At 38.9% G+C, this 19683-nt stretch overlaps 1 protein-coding gene across 1 annotated transcript in view; it reads left to right on the top strand.

Moving 5' to 3' along the window:
* The first annotated feature begins 395 nt into the window (after positions 1-395).
* CUL4A (cullin 4A) overlaps positions 396-19683 on the top strand; it is a 433228-nt gene continuing 413940 nt past the window's right edge. The window contains 3 exon segments of the mRNA XM_053707765.1: positions 396-531; positions 4790-5002; positions 11473-11588. Of these exon segments, the coding sequence (XP_053563740.1) occupies positions 4876-5002; positions 11473-11588 (243 nt within the window). The 5' untranslated portion in view covers positions 396-531; positions 4790-4875.

Below are 19683 nucleotides of genomic sequence, written 5' to 3'. Positions count from 1 at the left end.
AATAAATAATACAAAAATTAAGATAAAAAACAAATGTTGGGGTTAGTGTGCAATATTTTCCCACACCCAGATCTTCATGTTTCTAGCACAAATCCAAGGCACAGATGAGGTTCCCATTATTCAGAGTTTAAAAATAACAATCTACAAATCTCTGTCTGTTATCAAGCAGCCTCTAATCAGGATCTCAGCTTCTCAAAAACACATATTAATGTCCCTTCAATGTCAGTCCAGCATAAGCACAGATAACTTCTGACCAAGCACACAGCTGAAGAGGTAAAACAGTAGTTACAGACCTATTGATTTGAGTCTCCCGCCCCTCTGCTTCCTCAACTCTCTGTACCATGTGATCACGTCAGTCACGTGACTGCTGTGATGTCACAGGGTCCTTTAGAGGGATGGAATCTAGCCGCTACCAAATGTAGATATAGATGCAGCCATAGAAGGATATGTGTGTGTTGGGAGTTGGATCTGTACAATTCGAAAACTAAAAAGAAAGGGTTAATGGCTGTGCATTGCAGTATAAATTTGCAGGTAAAGTAATTAAAGTACATATTATTATATTTTGTCTCTATCCCAACTTGTTTTATGTCCCTCTAAGCGCTAGAGCAGCACAAAACAAAAACACATAAGGGGGGGGGGGGGGGGTCCCTTGTATCCCTTGTATCCCTTGTATCCCTTGTATCCCTTGTATCCCTTGTATCCCTTGTATCCCTTGTATCCCTTGTATCCCTGCATGTTTGTCATTTTAACTATTTTGTAATAAAATGTATTTTTAGAAACCCTTTACCCCTGGAGTAAAAAGATTAGACTAGGATGTATGTCTGCTGCCCTGAGAATAATGGTATATGGTAAAGCCATTGCATGGAACATTTACAATAATTTACTTCTAACGCATATTTTACATTATTATATTCTGTAAATGTTATATCTCCTACAATAAATTGATTAAGGTCCCTTAATACTTAAAGGCAAAAAATGAAATATATACCTACAAATCTAAGCTCCTCAGCTATGTCAGTCACCTCATTTTAGCATTGGTAGTATACCAAGTGCCTCTTAGTCTCCAAATATAAACAAATTCTTGCAACTTGCATTGTATTTTCCTTCTCCCATTTTTAAATGAAAGTATTTTCAGAGTCCAATGTTCTCCCCAGAACTTATTTAAATGGGCAAGACACCAGCTGATTTCATTGACCACACAGTTAAAATGATGCTATTAGGTAATGTTTTTTTTTTTTTTTTTTTTTAATGTTTGTTGCACAAATTATTATTAAATCATCTTATGTTACAGTATGTAATTAATTTATGCTGTGCACAGCTTAAGAAACACTTATAAATAACAGAAACTCTTATGATACTGCAAAGTATTTCTCTGCCTCCACCCGGCTTCCAAATTGTTCTGTAAGAAATGGCAAACATGTGTATGCTAGGTGCCTTTTACTGCTCTGTGGCCTTTAAAACAGACCCTAGCATTCAAACGAATCCCTACAATGGGCAAGAGGCCCCTTTTCTGGAAAGAGGGGTCACATGCCTTAGTGGCTACCATGGCAACAGTGATCACTTTACAGAACCATAGGCATATGCTACAACATCAGGTGTTGAGATCCCCTATGATGCCCCATCCAATAAATAGGCAAATGTGAGACCCCTTATTTCATAGAGCAGGACTGCTGATTTTTAATGAGTATTCCTGTGTCCTTCCAGCTGTGTAACTAACACTTCTTATTGGATCAGTGGCAGTGTCTGCTTGGGACTGGCAGTGCTCTGCAGGTCTGGAGCAATACTCTTGCTTTGTGTACAACACCTTTGCAGGGGGTTAAACACAGAGTTACAGGGTTGCTAGTATTAAAATGGCATGCTCTAACAAATTTGAGCATGTAATATTATGACTATAATGGCCATTGCAATGTACATTTATTTCTCTTAAAACAGTGCTTGTTCTACTTTCTGTGTATGTAAATGTGCTGTTGTGTGCCTGACTTACTACACAGGGATTTCCTAGAGAAGTGCACAGTCTCATTAACATTTAACTCTAATTGCCAACAGCTAGTGGAGATAGGATAAATATAATCACTATACTTTTAAGTTGTCTATTTGAGAATTGCAAACCCTGCTAACTATGTTAAAGGGACATTAAACCCCCTAACAGGTAAGTATAGGATGAGTGAAGAGGGCTAAACAAAAAGGCTAAGGTGACTAAAAGTTATACATTTATTCAAAATGGATACAGATATTAAAAGTGCTATACAGAAATAAAACAATATTATGCAGATAAAAATGATATGTTTAAAATATAAACGAATAGTAGAAACATGGATCCATGTTGTTATTTACAATATAAAAATCAATGCAATTTCAGGCCACCCTAACAGGCTAGATGTTTAAGATATCTGAACTAGAGCACAGGTGACATAATATAATATTTTACCTGCTCTCACCCAAGGTAATCCTTAAAATCTGACTTGTTGGGGAGGCCTGAGCAAAGGTTTGAAAACCAGTCAGCTAGAACATGCATTTTTAACCTTTTAATGCCGTTATGCCGCTCTGTTCCGTCATAATTACACTGGGCTTTAGAGCCACTATGACGGAATAGAACGTCATAGCCAACAGCTGTTCTGAAGCCTACTGTGCTTCCAGGATTTGATCGCGGTCTGAAGGGCGTTCCTAGGGTTGTAGGGACGCCTCCCAGACGCGATCCAATAATTGAATAATAATTGAAAACCGTTGTTCCGATGTAGACACTTTAACCCAGTCACGAAAGGGTTAAATAACTCTCTGATTTTACTTTTGTTATCAAACTTGCTTTGAACACTTACTATCCTTTATTGAAATGCATATCTAGGTAGGATTAGGAATAGCAACACACTATTGGGAGCTAGCAGTTGATTGGTGGCTGCACATAAATGCCTCGTTATTGGCTCACCCAGTGCGTTCAGTTAGTTCCCAGAAGTGCTTCACTGATTTTTCAACAAAGCGTAACAAGATTATAAAGCAAATCTGATTATAGAAGTAAACTGGAAATTTGTTTAAAACTGAATTATGAAAGAAAACTTCTGGTGTTTGTTTCCCTTTAAATTCTTTTAACACTTTATTATTTTGTATATATACACATATGATTTTAAAATGGAGATGCTAAGTTCTCCCAATTTTAGTAAGTCTGTATTTTACCTTTCCATTTAATATAATACATTGAAGTTCCATCCCTCATTTGTTTTTACATTGTGTAGATACTCTCTTCTTTGTTTGTTTGTACCTAGGAAGTATTTTGGACATGAAAACCATTTCAAATAGTACTTCATCACCACTATAGAAAAAATGTATGTGTATGCTCCTTATTGTTTTGGGATAAAATGATGAAAAACATATATTCTACATTTTAATATTTGATAAGTCATTGAGCTTTAAAGGGACATTAAACACTTTGAGATGGTAATGTAAAATTAAAAATCATATATAGGAAACCAATAACTCTGCAATATACTTTCATTATTTATTTTGTCCCCTTTTTTCTGTAATTCCATTCTGAAGTTGTGAGCTTTTCAGTTCCTGTTAGAAATGAAAGTGCAGAACACTGTTATATTCCACACAGCCATTGGCTGCTCACTCTAGTGACCTATTTATAACTGTCCCTAATTGGCCACAGCAGAGAATGTAACCTAAGTTACAGCCCCCCCCCCTTGTTTTATTGACACTAAAGCTTTACACTTATTTTGTCAATATTTAAACGGCTAATAAAACTTTATTATCAGATTAATCTTGTCTTTTAAAATGTATAATTCTACCTAGCATTTATTTCGTGTTTAAAGGGACATAATACTCATATGGTAAATCACTTGAAACTGATGCAGTATAACTATAAAAAGCTGACAGGAAAATATGTAAAAAAGAAAGATATTTTACCTCACAATCTCCTCAGCTCAGCTCAGCAGAGTAAGTTCTGTGTAAAAAGTTATACTCAGCTGCTCCCAGCTGCAGGTAAAAAAAATAAAAAAAAAATATGAAGAAATGAACAGCAGCCAATCAGCATCAGCAGTGCTGAGGTCATGAACTCTTTTACTGTGATCTCATGAGATTTCATAGTAAGCTTCCTTTACCTGATTGGTGAAATAATATGAGAGTGCATGAGGCTCATCCCCTAAGCTGTCCTAGGACAGACACACTAAAATGCTGCTTAGAAATCCTTTACAATGGGAGGTGGCTACTGAGGAACTTTTGAGGTAAAATATCTTTCTTTTTTACATAGAGATGTTCAGGTGATATTTTCTAGTCAGCTTTTTACAGCTATACTGCATCACTTTCAAGTGTTTAAACATTTGGGTATTATGGCCCTTTAATGTCCCTTTTTAAAATGCTCAGTTTAGTGTGAGCTTACAGGTAAAAAATAAGAGGATCACATTTTTCTGAATTGTCAGCTGCAACACCCTAAGTGGGATATGCGTGTTTGTAATCTGAGAAAAGGCTTGTTTATTATTACTGATGTGGTGCTTCATTAGTGAATCACTTGCGCTTTCCATGGCTTGACACAGTTATTCGTTATTCCTGACATTTTATTTGGGAAATACATTAGATACCAGTAGCACCTCATGGCACATGAATAAGTAACAGAGCGGTCGATAACAATCCTTGAGAAAAGTTTATCAAATGTTTTATCTACAAAAAAACTCGTAAACTGCAAATGGGATTTTCAAGATACATACATAAGTTGTTCTAAAGAATTGTAATTGGCCTCAGATTAGTGTAACTATTTTTTTCTTGCTGTTGTTATACCTCTCTTCCTTTGTACACCTAGGTTTGCATTTGATGATTAAGACTTGAGCAAGTATGTTTGTTGCTTGAACATTTATCAGGACTTCATTCTTCACATCTTGCATTGTCATGGCCCAAGAAGCTCAACGAAAAAACAACTTCTCCGTTTCTGTTCACACTAATGGACTTACTAAACCCTCACCACTGACCAGCAAACCTGCAGCTTCCAGAAAATTAGTCATTAAAAATTTTAAAGGTAAGTTGGTGTGTGCGTGTGGTTTTTGTCGCCAATGATAAAGAAAATCATCAAATGGTTTGCATTGCCATGAAATATAAATGCACATTTAAAAGTCCTGATTTATTTGCTTTCAATATAGCAAAGCATATTATAATGTTATTAAATTATTAATTGTTAATACTGGGTCAGTCAAAAGCTGCAGCTCCTAAGTTGTCAGTTATATCAGACACACCCACAAGGGGGCGCAAGCTAGGTTTCCTGGTTATCACTAAAGGAAAATAAAACTCCTCCAGTGGTAAATTAAAGGCTGTGACACACTGCAAGCGATGCGTCGTGAGGCAAAGCAGCTGCTTCGCACAACATCGCTTCTGAAGTTCAGATATTAAAGGCTGTGACACACTGCAAGCGATGCGTCGTGAGGCAAAGCAGCTGCTTCGCACAACATCGCTTCTGAAGTTCAGATATTAAAGGCTGTGACACACTGCAAGCAATGCGGCGCGAGGCAAAGCAGCTGCTTCGCACAACATCGCTTCTGAAGTTCAGATATTATAGGCTGTGATACAAGCGATGCGAGGCAAAGCGGCTGCTTCGCATCGCTTCTGAAGTTCAGATATTAAAGGCTGTGACACACTGCAAGCGATGCGGCGTGAGGCAAAGCAGCTGCTTCGCACTGCATCGCTTCTGAAGTTCAGATATTATAGGCTGTGACACACTGCAAGCAATGCGGCGCGAGGCAAAGCAGCTGCTTCGCACAACATCGCTTCTGAAGTTCAGATATTATAGGCTGTGATACAAGCGATGCGAGGCAAAGCGGCTGCTTCGCATCGCTTCTGAAGTTCAGATATTAAAGGCTGTGACACACTGCAAGCGATGCAGCGTGAGGCAAAGCAGCTGCTTCGCATCGCTTCTGAAGTTCAGATATTAAAGGCTGTGACACACTGCAAGCGATGCAGCGCGAGGCAAAGCAGCTTCTTCGCACCACATCGCTTCTGAAGTTCAGATATTAATATCTGAACTTCAGAAGCGATGAGGTGCGAAGCAGCTGCTTTGCCTAGCGCCGCATCGCTTACAGTGTGTCACAGCCTTTAATATCTGAACTTCAGAAGCGATGAGGTGCGAAGCAGCTGCTTTGCCTAGCGCCGCATTGCTTGCAGTGTGTCACAGCCTTTAATATCTGAACTTCAGAAGCGATGTTGTGCGAAGCAGCTGCTTTGCCTCACGCCGCATCGCTTGCAGTGTGTCACAGCCTTTAATATCTGAACTTCAGAAGCGATGAGGTGCGAAGCAGCTGCTTTGCCTAGCGCCGCATCGCTTGCAGTGTGTCACAGCCTTAAAGGCTGTGATACAAGTGATGCGAGGCAAAGCAGCTGCTTCACACCGCGTTGCATTGCTTCTGAAGTTCAATTATTTCATCTCTGAGTGTTTAGCTACACGACCTGACGCAGCAGAGTGCTCAGAGATGAAAAGGCAGGACACACTGAGCGCGCACAGCCGCATGTACACGCTGCACCGCTCCGCTTGCGGTGTGTCACAGCCTTATCTCAGAAGCATTCAAGGCTCACAGAATGTGTATATACACTCATCAGCTTAAACCTCTGCATGTCTCATTTACCTTCAAGTATTTTTCCATCATAGCTTATCTAAAAAAAAAACATAATTTTTCCTGAGGATTGTGTTATTAGACTGAGATGTGTAGAGCATTCAAAATAAAATTGTATTCTGATTATGTATAAATAAATGTGAAACCATTTTTATTTTTAAGAATACTACAGTTTGAGGATACCTAAAGGGGCATTCATGAATCCCCAAATTTTTCTTTCATGATTCAGATAGAAGCAAAAAGGTTATATGCGGTATAGTGCTGTACAGAAATTAAAACAGATACCTATACCTACATATAGTATATTACAACCAGTAATAATAGGAGGGCACCTATGGGCTGCTGATTATAAACCTCTTTGCTCAGACGAAATTATATAAAATGGTCCGCTAGCACTGCAAGATCCCTAGTGAAAATCTAAAAAGGCAGATTTTGCTATACTTCTCCAAGTGGCGTTCCATGCATTTCCATCTGTGAAGGAGAGACAAGGCCAGTGCAATATAGTGCTGATTGGCATGAGAGTTCTGCTGCATGTACACTTTGTGCTTTGTTTTTTATATTTCTTTACACTTCAGTTTCTTTTAGATTGTATTTAGGATTGTGATTTTACAAACTTTGATTATGCTTTGACCGTTTCTGTGTAACGTTAACAAATTAAGATCATAATTGCATATTTATGTGTACCTTTTAAAAAATTACATTGCACTTTGTATTCTATTTAAATAAAACGGCTTCAGTTTCTTAGCTATTACTTTCTATTGTTCTGAGAAAAGAGTCTCTAGTTTGGAGAGATATTTTAGTGCAGACTTCACACGGGCTGAACTCACTGACTTATATAAGAAAAATGGCAGAGCTTGGAAGACCCAGAGTGATGAAAGATGCCTTTTATAGAAAGTAACGAGGCTCTCTGGGATACAGAAATTTACAGGGGATAGAGAAGTTAACTGGAAGATTTCTGGGGCTGATATAAAGTCTATTTGCAGCAAATATGAATTAAACTGAAATGTTTTCACTACAATTTAACTTGCTTTTGCCATTGGTTTAATATGTTCCTTTTCTGTCAGTTAAAGTGTATTGTGAGAGAATTTCACCTGCATACAGCTGGCAAAATAATTAAGTGAGACTAGATTGTTTAAAATGCTTACACAATTTCACAAGAATTGTGAGAGGGCTTCAGACATACTCTGGGAACTCCTCTGTTTAGCCCAGGTAACTCCCGCTGTCCTTTCCACTTCCTGTAGCTGTGTTTTATTTTACAAAAGGGAAAATACAAAGTGCACTGTAATTTGTAAAAGATACAGATCCTAATTTGTTAAAGTGATGGTAAATCTAAGCGTTTAACAAACGCTAGGATTTGCCATCATTAAAAATGAAGGCGAGTTTCATTCATCAACAGTGTTAAAAAGGGTTCTAAACGTACCCTTCCTGTGCCGTTGTACAACGCTAAATTCAGCGGCTCCAGCCACCCATGGCACAACAATCTTCTATGAATGAGGTTCCTCTTGCACCTCTGAACCAATAACGGTGCGTGCATACAAAAACCTGTCAGTTGATACGCACCGTTATTGGTTCAGAGGTGCAAACGTCGCCTCATTGAAGGAGATTGTTATGCTGTGGGTGGCCGGAGCCGCTGAATTTAGCGTTGTGCAACGGCCTATAAAGGGGGAATTTAACACTTTTTTTTTTTTTTTTTTTACACGTTTGATGAATGAAACTCCCCTTCATTTTTAGTGATTTAAACACGTTGATTTACCATCACTTTAAAGTAATACAAACTTTCAAAACACAATTAGAATTAGTAAAATCACTGCTGGATCAAAGTTTAAATGTAATAATACTGGAAGGACCCAATCTGAAGTGTAAAATACAAAGCACAAAGTGTAAATTTAACAAAACTTTTATATCATGTAGTGTATTGCAATATAACATTTTATTAAAATGCCATGTGACAACGGTTATAGCCGCTTCTCTTCAAATGAATTCCCTGTAACACCAGAGCAAAACCCTAGAGAAGTGCACCTTCATTTCATGTCAAAATCATACATTTATTTGGATAACCCCACTCTGACACAAAATAAAAAGGCAAATAAGTATGTAAAATACTTATGGCGGGTCACTAACAAATTTTCAATACTTCCTCTAAGAAACACCAGGTTGAAACATGGATGTACAGCAGTCTCTCCTCTTGAAAACTTTCTTTAATCTGCCATTTCCCCAAGCCAGCAAATTCAAACCATCCAGAACCACTGCTCTGTGACAAGAGAACTATAGAAGTCCTATGTGGACAAAAGTAACTACACATTTTGTTAAGTTCCGACTCAACTTTGTCACGCAGGGGAGCCGGGTGATTTGAATTTGTTGGCACAGGGAAATCGCAGATTGCAGAACCTTTTCTCAAGAGGAGAGACTGGTGTTCTAGGAGGTGTTTCAAACTGGTGTTTCTTAGTGGAAGTAGAGATAAATTGCTGCTGACCCATCACAAGTATTTTACATGCTCATTTGCCTTTTTTTTTTTTTCTTTAGTCTGACCTGCAGATGGGGTTATCCCAACAAATATATATATATATATATATACGTTTAACTTGAAACCGAGGTGCAGGAGGCATGTATGTGTTGCCACCAATCGGCATCTAGCTCCCAGCAGTTCATTGCTGCTCCTAAGCCTATATAAGTATTCTTTTTAACAAAGCATACCAAAAGAACAAAGCAAATTAGATCATAGGAACAAGTTTAAAAATGATTTAAAATTGCATGCTCTGTCTGAACCCCAAAGCAAAATGTTTACTTTACTGTCCCTTTGTAATGAGTTTTTTTTTAACTTGTTTTCATTGTTTTGTCCGCATAATACTTGAATGCTTGGCATTTGGCAAGTACTGGAGGAACAGTCAGTTAGCTTGTATGATCTAATTACATTTTTGCATTAATTGGTTATTAAAGGAATACAAAAATAAGTTGCTCTAATATGTTAGAGCAAAGGGATTATACACATAGTTAAAGTCCACTACAAAGCAACAATGCACTACTGAGAGCTAACTGAACACATCTGGTGAGCCAATGACAAGCGGCATATTTGTGTATCCACCAATCACCAGTTTGCTCCCAATTGTGCAATGCAGCTACTAAGGATATGCACATGCTTTTCAACAGACTATACCAAGAAAACAAAGTAATATGTGAATTTAAGTGTTTTAAGATTACATGCTGTATCTGAATCCTAAAAGTTTTTAATTTGTTTTTCAAGATCCTTTAGTGTCCTTTTTATGTTAATATGCTTGCTTCTTTAAAGGGACAGTCTACTCCAGAATTTGTATTATTTAAAAAGATAGATAATCCCTTTTATTACCCATTCCCCTGTTTTGCATAACCAACACAGTTATATTAATTTACTTTGTTACCTCTTTACTTGACTGCCTCCTTATCTCAGTTCTTTTGGCAGATTTGAATCTGAGCCAATCGGTGCTGACTTATAAATAACTCCACGGGAGTATACACAATATTTTTTTTATGGAATACATGCACTAGCAATGTCTAAAAAACGTGAAAATATTCTGAGATAAGAGGCGGCCTTTAACAGCTTGGAAATTAGCATATGAGCCTATGTAGGTTTAGCGTTCAACAAAGAATACCAAAAGAACATAGCAAATTTGATAATAAAAATAAATTGGAAAGTTGTTTAAAATTGCATGCCCTATCTGAATCATGAAAGTTTTTATTTTGACTAGATGGTCCTTTTTAAATCTTGAATATAAATTCAAGAAAAGAAAGAAGCATCTTTTAACCAACACTCAAAAATATTTTATAAAGGGAAGGTTAACTTTCATGAATCAGTGCCCTGTTTTTAAAAATACTAATAAAAACAGGGGCACTTTTATTCATGAAAGTTTACGTTGCAGCGTATTTTGAAAAATACTTACCTTTATCTTCTGCAAAGCCGGAGCTGCGATGCCCCGCCCGCAGGTCCTCGGTACATACATCGCGAATGACTAAACCGACTTCCTCCAATCATGGTTTCCCCCCCAGAGGGTCCATCTCGTGAGGCCACGCCATGATTGGAGGAAGCCGGTTTCGTCATTGCTGTGTAAATACAGCAGGAAAAAGCGAGCGGGGATCGCTGATCCGGCTTTGCAGAAGATAAAGGTAAGTATTTTTCAAAATACGGTGCAATTTAAACTTTCATGAATGAAAGTGCCCCTGCTTTTAATAGTATTCACTATTCATGAAAATTTACATTTACTTTAAGCATGAATTTGGAACACTCCAAAAATTAACATTTAAAAAAACAAACAAACAAAAAAAAACATTTAAAAAAATAAATAAATAAATCTCATACTTGAGAAATAAGACCTGACCATTAAATCGATAATGTTAAGAATCTCCATTATGCAATATCAATCCAACACATATAGATGGTAATGGAACCGGTAATGACCTATGTGTGTCCTTTTTATCACGACCACCACATGACAAATGATCCCTATGCACAATACACTAGACCTGTATTTATGGGATGGTCACTATCTAGTGTCTGAGGCACGGAAGATAATTGTTAAAACTGTTTGAGTCTGTGCGGTCAATTTACTAATAAATGCCTAATCCATATAACAAAAACTAGATCATTTCTATTAAAAATGTTGAGAATAATTCTGGCTGGTACACAGACCGTAGGGCCCGCTGTGCGTTTTGCCTTTCGGCTTTATGAAAAGACTAATATTATGAGATAATGTATGACAGCTGGCTAGATTTGCTAAAACTGTACAACTCTCCATATATTTTTGTTCTTGATCTATTAAGCTATGGACATTGATTTACTAAGTGTGTTTGTTTCAAAATCCTTAGTTTAATGTAAGCAAAATAGTGGTGGTGCACTGACCCCTATGTGGTATTACAGATAAGCCAAAACTCCCCGACAACTACACCCAGGATGCATGGCAGAAGCTCCATGAAGCAGTGAGTGCAATAGAAAGTAGTACATCCATAAAATACAACCTTGAGGAACTTTACCAGGTATGTTACATTGTGTTTGCATGTGTGATTTTATACTAGATCTGTGCATGGGGATACGAATGCAGAAGTAGGCGGCTGCTCATGCCGCTTGTCTCTTTTCAGAGTCGAATTTATTGTTGTGAAAGCTCACCACACGAATAGCTGGATTTGCACAAATCTTAGTGTGGTGATCGTTCACAAGAATACATCTAGCTCTGAAAAGAGACAAACGGCACGAACAGCAACCTACCTCCGCATTTGGATTCTCAAGTATGATACTAATGCACATATCTATTTTATATATGATATGGAACATTTTAACCAACTGGGCTTAAAGGGACATATTATTATTATTATTATTATTATTATTATTATTATTCATTTTATGTAAAATAGCAGCAGTCTAACATAATAATAATAGAAGAAATTACACTCCCATTTAGAGGTAGTATGTGTGTGTATATGTGTATGTATATATAATTTTCAATGTTTCTCTATAAAGAGCTTGATGATCTAAAGTTCTCCACTCAAGTCAGCAGATCTAAGAATTCTCATCAGTATTGCGAGTTCCCTCAATTTTAGAAATGCACATTTTAGCTTTAGCGATGTTTTCTTTCTCTATGTAGGGTCCTGTAAGTGAGAGACTCCAACATTACAATATAAGGTCTAAAAAAAATCCTATAGATTTTTCAAGATTTATCTCCAGCCTGTTGATTTTTTGATAATCAGGTCCTTAGTATGGGTTTTTGTGTATATGGTGTAAAATAATATATATATTAAATAAGATAGGTATAACTTTGTGTTTGTAATTGGTCATGTTGGCCCTGGAGGTTCAGCCCATTTAAATGTTATTTAATGTATTAAAAAAAAATAAAAAAAAATCTAAAAGGTTATTTCAGATATGTTAATCTCACTCAGAATCATCTTGTGTTAGCAATACTTCAACGTAGGTGTCTGGACAAAGTGGCAATAAGTTGCTGCCAAGTTGCACCTCAGTGACACAAAAGAACTACATGACAGCAACTAGGGATGTAACAGTAATGCCCTAGTAGGTTGGCCCAACTGATCAGAGCCAGGCACCCCACAGGGATAATCAGCACCCCACAGGGATAATCAGAGTCGCCAGCAGTGATATAACCAAAATATAATGGGCTCATTATTAGTAAAAAGTGCTAAAAACAGAATTTAAGCTTACCTGATAAATTTCTTTCTCTTACGGTGTATCCAGTCCACGGATTCATCCTTATTTGTTTACTTATTCTCAATCCCTACAGGAAGTGGCAAAGAGAGCACACAGCAGAGCTGTCCATATAGCTCCCCTCAGGCTCCGCCCCCCCACGGTTAGGAGAAAAAGGAGAACCATAGTGTGCAGTGGTGACTAGTTTTACAAAAAATAAATTTGAACCTGACTTAATTGCCAGGGCAGGCCGTGGACTGGATACACCGTAAGAGAAAGAAATGTATCAGGTAAGCATAAATTCTGTTTTCTCTTACATTGGTGTATCCAGTCCACGGATTCATCCTTACTTGTGGGAACCAATACCAAAGCTTTAGGACACGGATGAAGGGAGGGAACAAGTCAGGTAACCTAAACGGAAGGCACCACTACTTGCAAAACCTTTCTCCCAAAAAAATAGCCTCCGAAGAAGCAAAAGTATCGAATTTGTAAAATTTGGCAAAAGCATGCAGTGAAGACCAAGTCGCTGCTTTACAAATCTGTTCCACAGAAGCCTCGTTCTTGAAAGCCCATGTGGAAGCCACAGCTCTGGTGCAAAGAGCTGTAATTCGTTCAGGAGGCTGCTGTCCAGCAGTCTCATAAGTCAATCGGATAATGCTTTTCAGCCAAAAGGAAAGAGAGGAAGCAATAGCTTTTTGACCTCTCCTCTTACCAGAATAGACGACAAACAAGGATGACGTGTGTCTGAAATCTTTAGTTGCTTTTAAATAGAATTTTAAAGCACGAACCACATCAAGATTGTGTAACAGCCGTTCCTTCTTAGAAACTGAAATAGGACACAGAGAAGGAACAATGATTTCCTGGTTAATATTCTTATTAGAAACCACTTTCGGAAGGAAACCAGGTTTTGTACGCAAAACAACCTTATCTGCATGAAACACCAGATTGGGTGAATTACACTGCAAAGCAGACAATTCTGTAACTCTTCGAGCAGAAGAAATAGTTACCAAAAACAAAACTTTCCAAGATAATCACTTAATATCTATGGAATGTAAAGGTTCAAACGGAACCCCTTGAAGGACTGAAAGAACTAAATTTAGACTCCATGGAGAAGCCACAGGTTTATAGACAGGCTTGATTCTGACTAAAGCCTATGCAAACGCTTGAACGTCTGGTACTTCCGCCAGACGCCTGTGTAACAGAATAGACAGAGCAGATATCTGTCCCTTTAAGGAACTAGCTGACAATCCTTTCTCCAATCCTTCTTGGAGAAATGACAAAATCCTAGTAACCCTTGGATTCACACCAACAAAGATATTTCCGCCATATCTTATGGTAAATTTTCCTGGTGACAGGTTTTCTAGCCTGGATCAAAGTATCTATAACTGATCCAGAGAACCCACGCTTAGATAGAATTAAGCGTTCAATCTCCAAGCAGTCAGTTGCAGAGAACTAGATTTGGATGCTTGAATGGACCTTGAATTAGAAGATCCTGCCTCGATGGCAGTGTCCATGGTGGAACAGATGACAAGTCCACTAGGTCTGCATACCAAGTCCTGCGTGGCCACGCAGGCGCTATCAAAATTACCGAAGCCTTCTCCTGTTTGATTCTGGCTACCAGACGAGGGAGAAGGGGAAACGGTGGAAAAACATAAGCCAGATTGAAGGACCACGGCGCTACTAGAGCATCTATCAATGCCGCCTTGGGGTCCCTGGACCTGGATCCGTAAGGAGAAAGTTTGGAGTTCTGACGGGACGCCATCAGATCCAACTCTGGAATACCCCATAGCTGGGTAAGCTGAGCAAAAACCTCTGGAAGGAGTTCCCACTCCCCCGGGTGAAAAGTCTGACGACTCAGAAAATCCGCCTCCCAGTTGTCTATTCCTGGGATGTGAATTGCAGATAGATGGCAGGAGTGATCTTCCGCCCATTTGATGATCTTGGATACTTCCTTCATCGCTAGGGAACTCTTTGTTCCTCCCTGATGATTGATGTACGCTACAGTCGTGATGTCTGACTGAAACCTGATGAACCTGGCCTCCGCTAGTTGAGGCCATGCCTGGAGCGTGTTGAATATTGCTCTCTGTTCCAAAATGTTTATCGGGAGAAGAGACTCTTCCCGAGACCATAGGCCCTGAGCTTTCAGGGAGTCCCAGACCGCACCCCAGCCTAACAGACTGGAATCGGTCGTGACAATGATCCACTCTGATCTGCGGAAGCACATTCCCTGAGACAGGTGATCCTGAGACAACCACCAGAGAAGATAATCTCTGGTTTTCTGGTCCATTTGTATCTAAGGAGACAATCTGCATATTCCACAGTCTGAGCATGCACAGCTGCAGTGGTCTGAGATGAATTCTGGCAAAGGGAACAACGTCCATTGCCGCAACCATTAACCCGATTACCTCCATGCACTGAGTCACAGAAGGCCGAGGAACAGAATGAAGAACTCGGCAAGTAGTTAAAAGTTTTAGCTTCCTGACCTCCGTCAGAAATATTTTCATTTCTACCGAGTCTATTAGCGTTCCCAGGAAGGGAACCCTTGTGAGCGGGGACAGAGAACTTTTTTCGATGTTCACCTTCCACCCGTGAGACCTTAGAAAGGCCAGAACTATTTCTGTATGAGCCTTGGCTCTTTGAAAAGACGACGCCTGAATTAATATGTCGTCCAGATAAGGTGCTACTGCAATGCCCCGCGGTCTTAGTACCTCTAGAATGGACCCTAGCACCTTTGTGAAAATTCTTGTCCAGAAAGGCGAACCTTAGGAACTGATGGAGATCTTTGTGGATAGGAATATGTAGGTACGCATCCTTTAAATCCACAGTAGTCATATGTTGATCTTCCTGGATCAATGGTAAGATTGTCCGAATGGTTTCCATTTTGAATGATGGAACTCTGAGGAATTTGTTTAGGATTTTTAAATCCAGGATTGGCCTGAAAGTTCCTTCCTTTTTGGGAACTACAAACAGGTTTGAGTAAAAACCCAGTCCTTGCTCTGCAGTTGGAACTGGGTGTATCACTCCCATCTTTAGAAGATCTTCTACACAGCGTAAGAACGCCTGTTTCTTTGTCTGGTCTGAAGACAAACAAGAAATGTGGAACCTTCCCCTTGGGGGAGAGTCTTTGAATTCTAGAAGATACCCTTGAGCAACAATTTCTAATGCCCAGGGATCTGGAACATCTCTTGCCCAAGCCTGAGCAAAGAGAGAAAGTCTGCCCCCTACTAGATCCGGTCCCGGAGCGGGGGCTACCCTTTCATGCTGTCTTGGCAGCAGCAGCAGGCTTCTTGGCCTGTTAACCCTTGTTCCAGCCATGCAAAGGCTTTCATGTTGCTTTGGGCTGGGAAACGTTACCCTCTTGCTTTGCGGTTGCAGAGGATGAAGCAGGTCCACTCCTGAAGTTGCGAAACGAGCGCAAATTAGCCTTGTTTTAAGCTTTAAAAGGTCTATCTTGTGGAAGGGCATGGCCCTTTCCCACAGTGATATCTGAAAAAATTTCTTTCCCTTGAAAGGAATATTAAGTAATTTTGATTTGGACGACACATTAGCTGACCATGATTTGAGCCAGAGCGCTCTTCGCGCCACAATGGCAAAACCAGAATTTTTTGCCGCTAATTTAGTTAATTGTAAAGCGGCATCTGTAATGAAAGGAATTAACCAGCTTTAGAGCATGAATTCTATCCATGACTTCGTCATATGAAGTCTCCCTCTGGAGCGAGTCCTCCAGCGCCTCAACCAAAAAGCCGCTGCAGTAGTTACAGGAATAGTGCAGGCAATTGGTTGAAGAAGGATACCTTGTTGAACAAATATTTTCTTTAGTAACCCTTCTAATTTGTTATCCATAGGATCTTTGAAAACACAACTGTCTTCTATTGGTATAGTTGTGCGCTTAGCTAGTGTTGAAACTGCTCCCTCTGCCTTAGGGACGCCTGCCACGCGTCCCGCCTGGGGTCAGTTATGGGGAACATTTTCTTAAAGATAGGGGGGGGGGGGGGACAAAAGGTACGCCTGGTCTCTCCCACTCCCTAGTCACAATATCCACCACCCTCTTAGGGATCGGAAACGCATCAGTGTATACAGGGACTTTTAAAAATTTGTCCATTTTACACAATTTTTCTGGGACCACCATAGGGTCACAATCATCCAGCATAGCTAAAACCTCCTTAAGCAGTACGCGGAGGTGTTCCAGCTTAAATTTAAACACTAAGAAATCTGATTCTGCCCGCTGAGAAAATTTACCTGCGTCACAAATTTCTCCCTCAGACAGTACATCCCTCACCGCCACGTCAGAGGGTTGTGAGGGTACAACAGATAAATTATCCAAAACTTCTGATTGCTCATCCTCTTTCCTAAAAAGCGTGATAGCTCAGTTTTAAGAACAAACAGGCAGTTTGGATAGAAATGCTGCAAGAGAATTATCCATGACTGTTGCTAATTGTTGCAATGTAATAGGGGCCAATGCGCTAGAGGTACTAGGCATCGCTTGCGCGGGCGTAACTGGTGTCGAGAAATGGGGAGAGGAAGGAGGGCTATCCTCATTACCTTCCGTTAAAGAATCATCTTGGGCCACATTTTTAAGTGTCACTGCATGGTCTATAAAATATTTGGATATGTTAGCACACCTTAAACACAAATGTAAAGGGGGGACCGCAATGGCTTTTAAACACATAGAACAAGGTCTATCTATAGGCTCAGACATGTTAAACAGACTTAGACAGCACTCAAAATACAGTAAAATAAAATTTTTGACAAAACAGTACTGTGCCTTTTAAATAATAAAAAGCGCATACTTTTTTACTAAACCTCCAAAAATCATCCAATCTTTATGAAATTTTCACCATATGATTCTAATGCTTTGAAATGATTGCATAGTAAATTTCAAGTCAATTAACCCCCTACTGCCCAAACCGGAGCAAATTAACCATGCCACAGCCTTAGCTGTGGTCCTACCTTCCTTGGGGATTAGTTTTGATCGAAAATAAGCCTCTCTGAAGTCCTCAAGTAATCTTTGGACCCTTCACATGTATCTGCATGAAGCTGTTTGTAAAATCAACTGCGTAACTGAGGCGCGAAATTCAGGCCCCCTCCATCTTCCCTCAGGAGTTTGTGGGGCCTTCCCAAGCCAAAATAGGTGTCTAAATATATGCCATGCGGAATAAAACCCCAAAAAGTGTTTTAAATGCAATATAAAACTTGTATAATGTCAGATTATCTTAGAAAATAATCGATTGCCCCTTAACAGTGTCCACCAGTGTATTGAGCCCTTTCAATAAGCCTTCCTTCTATACTAAGTCTCAGAATATGGCTTACCTTCCCCGCATGGGGATTCTGTCAGTCTTCCAGCATTACTAAGTCTTGACTAGAAAATATTGACTGAACATACCTTATAGCAGTTAAGCCTGCAAACGGTTCCCCTCAACTGAAGTTCTCTTGTACTCAATAGTCCTGCGTGGGAACAGCAATGGATTTTAGTTACAAGGTGTTAAAATCGTATTCCTCTCAGCAGAAATCTTCATCATTTTCTGCCTCAGAGAAAATAGTACAAACCGGCACTATTTTAAAATAACAAACTTTTGATTGAAGAAATACAAAACTACAAACTCTCTTTGCCACTTCCTGTAGGGATTGAGAATATCCCAGAAGTAAGGATGAATCCGTGGACTGGATACACCAATGTAAGAGAAATCAAGACTTACTAAAACAACACAACTGAGTTAATATGCAACATGTTTCTAAGTCCCTAGGCTGTTTCATCAGGCATAAAAATCAACTGAGAAAACATTGTGTAAAAACCCTTATATAGCCAATCACAAAGGACCTAAATTAACCATTTCTAATCTAGAAATACAGGTAATGTAAAATGGTTTGTATGTGATCATTAGCAGTGTTAAAATAGTGATGGAGATTAATCCATGTGAATTTTTATTTTATTAAACATGAGTCGAATGCAGCAAGGTCCATATTGGCATTAAGACCTTTGGGATATTAAGACTGCATCTTATATATCCAAAAAGTCTTTGGTTGTCTTTAATCTCAAGTATCTATTGTATAAACTTGATTTGTTGATCTTTTCTATGGGGGGTAATGGATATAATGTTATATGACCCCTAAAGAAGAGAGACACGATGCCAGGAAACACTATGGGACTTGCAACCTTTCTTAAAAGGACAGTCTACAATAGAATTGTTATTGTTTTAAAAGATAGATAATCCCTTTATTACCCATTCCCCAGTTTTGCACAACCAACACTGTTATATTAATATACTTTTTACCTCTGTGATTACCTCTGTGATTACCTTTTATCTAAGCATCTTCTGCCCCCTGATCACATGACTTTGTATTTATTATCTATTGACTTGCATGTAGTACTGTTTTGTGCTCTCTTAAATAACTCCTCGGGCGTGAACACCATGTTATCTATATGGCCCATATTAACTAGCAGTCTCCTGTTGTGAAAAGCAAATAAATAAAGCATTTGAAAAGAGGCTGTCTATAGTGGCTTAGAAACAGGCAGACATTTAGAGGTTTAAATGTTATAAAGTATATTAATATATCAATGTTGGTTGTGCAAAGCTAGGGAATGGGTAGTAAAGGCATTGTCTATCTTTTTAAAGGACCAGTAAACACAGCAGATTTGCATAATCAACAAATGCAAGATTAAAAGACAATACAATAGCATTTAGTCTGAATTTCAAATTAGTAGATTCTTTTCTAACACATTTCAAAGTTTATGTATATTTCCACTCCCCCTGTACCATGTGATAGCAATCAGCCAATCACAAATGCATATATGTATAGTCTGAGTTCTTGCACATGCTCAGTAGGAGCTGGTGACTCAAAAAAAGTGTAAATATAAAAGACTGTGCACATTTTTTTTTTTAATGGAAGTAAATTGGAAAGTTGTTTAAAATTACATGCTGTATCTGAATAATGAAAATT

Source organism: Bombina bombina, chromosome 3 (genome assembly GCF_027579735.1).
Source record: "Bombina bombina isolate aBomBom1 chromosome 3, aBomBom1.pri, whole genome shotgun sequence".
In the NCBI taxonomy this organism is placed as follows: domain Eukaryota; kingdom Metazoa; phylum Chordata; class Amphibia; order Anura; family Bombinatoridae; genus Bombina; species Bombina bombina.
This window is presented reverse-complemented; position numbering and strand designations above follow the sequence as displayed.